The 2,806-nt window shown below is 35.1% G+C and overlaps 1 protein-coding gene across 1 annotated transcript; it reads left to right on the top strand.

The window, feature by feature from the left end:
• Positions 1–1,269: 1,269 nt before the first annotated feature.
• Positions 1,270–2,196, top strand: LOC105520063 (taste receptor type 2 member 43). Its single transcript, XM_011953650.1, has one exon. The coding sequence runs from the start codon at positions 1,270–1,272 to the stop codon at positions 2,194–2,196; it is 927 nt and encodes a 308-aa protein (XP_011809040.1).
• Positions 2,197–2,806: the final 610 nt, after the last annotated feature.

Raw genomic sequence — 2,806 nt, 5'->3', positions numbered from 1 at the left:
GAATTGGAGATATGTATGAAAAATAAATATTATTAATGAGCTGAAAACCCTGAGTGGGAAAATAAGACCAATTTCATCTGGAAACCTCTTGGAAATGCATTTTTTAATTTGGAAATTAAAAGAAAATAAATTGTTCTGTTCATAAGTGGTGTGCCCATGTTTGTATTTGTGTGCATATTTATGATCTTGTGAGTAACAAAGTTATACAAAAGTATTAGCTGCTAGCAGATCTTGTGGAGTATTGGACTGCCTGTGATTCTCAAGAAAATCTTAGATGCTTTTGATAAAAGCAGTTTGGATTCTGTATATTTAAATATGTCATTGAAAAATGTCCATATAGGTGATCATCTTAGATATGACCAAGCTCCCTTTAAGAATTTAGACATTTACTATATGATCTATATATTGGGTTACAAAACTTCCTTAACAACTGAAGTTGCTAATGACAAATGATGGAGAGGTTACACAAGGAAAACTTGCAAACACTGAAAGAGGATATGTCCTTGTTTGCATACTAGCAAATGAGAATTCAGGTTTCATGTCAACTTCAGTATAAATAATTCCAGCCTAAAACAAGAACAGACAGTGAATGACTGAATTAATTTGAGTTTGAAACTAAGAATGTTTTCCATAAAGAAATCATTGAACTCATCAATTAACATGCCATGGTGATTTCTGGCTTGGAAATTGTGACACTTATCACAACAATTAAAAGTAAAAAGAATGTCACAGCACATTAAAAAATCAGATGCATATGGTATTTAAGGTCAGGATATTCAAGCAATCACACAGTTATATTACATTGAGAGGTGAAACCAGCTAGACTTCCTGGATGGAGTGGGGACTTGGAGAATTTTTCTGTAGCTAGCAAGAGGATTGTAAAATGCTCCAATCAGTGCTCTGTAAAATGCACCAATCAGTGCTCTGTAAAATGCACCAATCAGAAGGATCCTAAAAGTAGCCAATCGCAGGGAGGATTGAAGAAAGAGCACTCTGATAGGACAAAAAAGGAAAATGGGAGGGGACAAATAAGGGAATAACAGCTGCCTGGGTCACCTCCTACTCTGTGGAAGCTTTGTCTTTTCACTCTTCACAATAAACCTTGCTTCTGCTCACTCTTTGGGTCCGTGCCATCTTTAAGAGCTGTAACACTCACTGTGAAGCTGTGTGTCTCCATCATTGAAGTCAGCGAGACCACGAACCCACCTGCAGGATCCAAGTCTGGACACACTACCAGCATTTTAAAAATTTCTTTTTCTCTGTTCAGACATGATAACTTTTTTACCCATCATTTTTTCCATTCTAGTAGTGGTTACATTTGTTATTGGAAATTTTGCTAATGGTTTCATAGCATTGGTAAATTCCATTGAGTGGGTCAAGAGACAAAAGATCTCCTTTGCTGACCAAATTCTTACTGCTCTGGCGGTCTCCAGAGTTGGTTTGCTCTGGATATTATTATTAAATTGGTATTCAACTGTTTTGAATCCATCTTTTCATAGTATAGAAGTAAGAACTACTACTTATAATCTCTGGGCAGTAATCAACCATTTCAGCAACTGGCTTGCTACTAGCCTCAGCATATTTTACCTACTCAAGATTGCCAATTTCTCCAACCTTACATTTCTTCACTTAAAGAGGAGAGTTAAGAGTGTCGTTCTGGTGATACTGTTGGGGCCTTTGCTATTTTTGGTTTGTCATCTTTTTGTGGTAAACATGAATGAGATTATACAGACAAAAGAATATGAAGGAAACATGACTTGGAAGAGCAAATTGAGGAGTGCAGTGTATCTTTCAAATACGACTGTAACCATACTAGCAAACTTAGTACCCTTCACTCTGACCCTAATATCTTTTCTGCTGTTAATCTGTTCTCTGTGTAAACATCTCAAGAAGATGCAGCTCCATGACAAAGGCTCTCAAGATCCCAGCACCAAGGTCCACATAAAAGCTTTGCAAACTATGATCTCCTTGTCATTATGTGCCTTTTACTTTCTGTCCATAATGATATCAAGTTGGAGTTTGGGAAGGGTGGAAAACAAAGCTGTCTTCATGTTCTGCAAAGCTATTAGATTCAGCTATCCTTCAGCCCACGCATTCGTCCTGATTTGGGGAAACAAAAAGCTAAAGCAGACTCTTCTTTCAGTTTTGTGGAAGGTGAGGTACTGCGTGAAAGGACAGAAGCTTCAATCTCCATAGATTGACAAGAGGGGCATTGTGTGTCTTCTAGCAGAAAACAAACTGGTGGTGTATGAAACATTTTATATTTCTTACTGATTTTTCTGTAATATACGTGTATGAATAATTTCCAAATGTGTACCTAGAAAAGTCATTGACCTAAAATTAGTCTTAAAAAGTATATATATATATATATACACACACACACACATATATTTTTATGTGTGTGTGCATATATATATGTGTGTGTTTATGTGTGTATGAAAGCTTAGAATATTCACAATAATATGACCTTTTTGTGTTTTTTCAGACTACAAAATTATACAAAATATGACAAAAATTCCTCAGAATTATGAAGTCATGTGTATTTCATTCATGTACTTTATATGTCATTTGTAGAATTTATGATATCTATTTATCATTATTAAGAACTAACAGCTTATCCCAGGAAAAATATTGCTCTTTTCTAATGTGATTAGAACAACACGAATATGCCATATTGTGCTTAGAATTCACTGTTTGAATCTCTAACTTATTGGATGGTAAGGTCATTCAATTCTAAATCAATAATGAGGATGTATCTTCAGAGTTTTATTCCATTATGAATTCCTATTTTATATTTAGTAAAAGG

This window comes from Colobus angolensis, unplaced genomic scaffold (assembly GCF_000951035.1).
Source record: "Colobus angolensis palliatus isolate OR3802 unplaced genomic scaffold, Cang.pa_1.0 Scaffold11, whole genome shotgun sequence".
In the NCBI taxonomy this organism is placed as follows: Eukaryota; Metazoa; Chordata; class Mammalia; order Primates; family Cercopithecidae; genus Colobus; species Colobus angolensis.
This window is presented reverse-complemented; position numbering and strand designations above follow the sequence as displayed.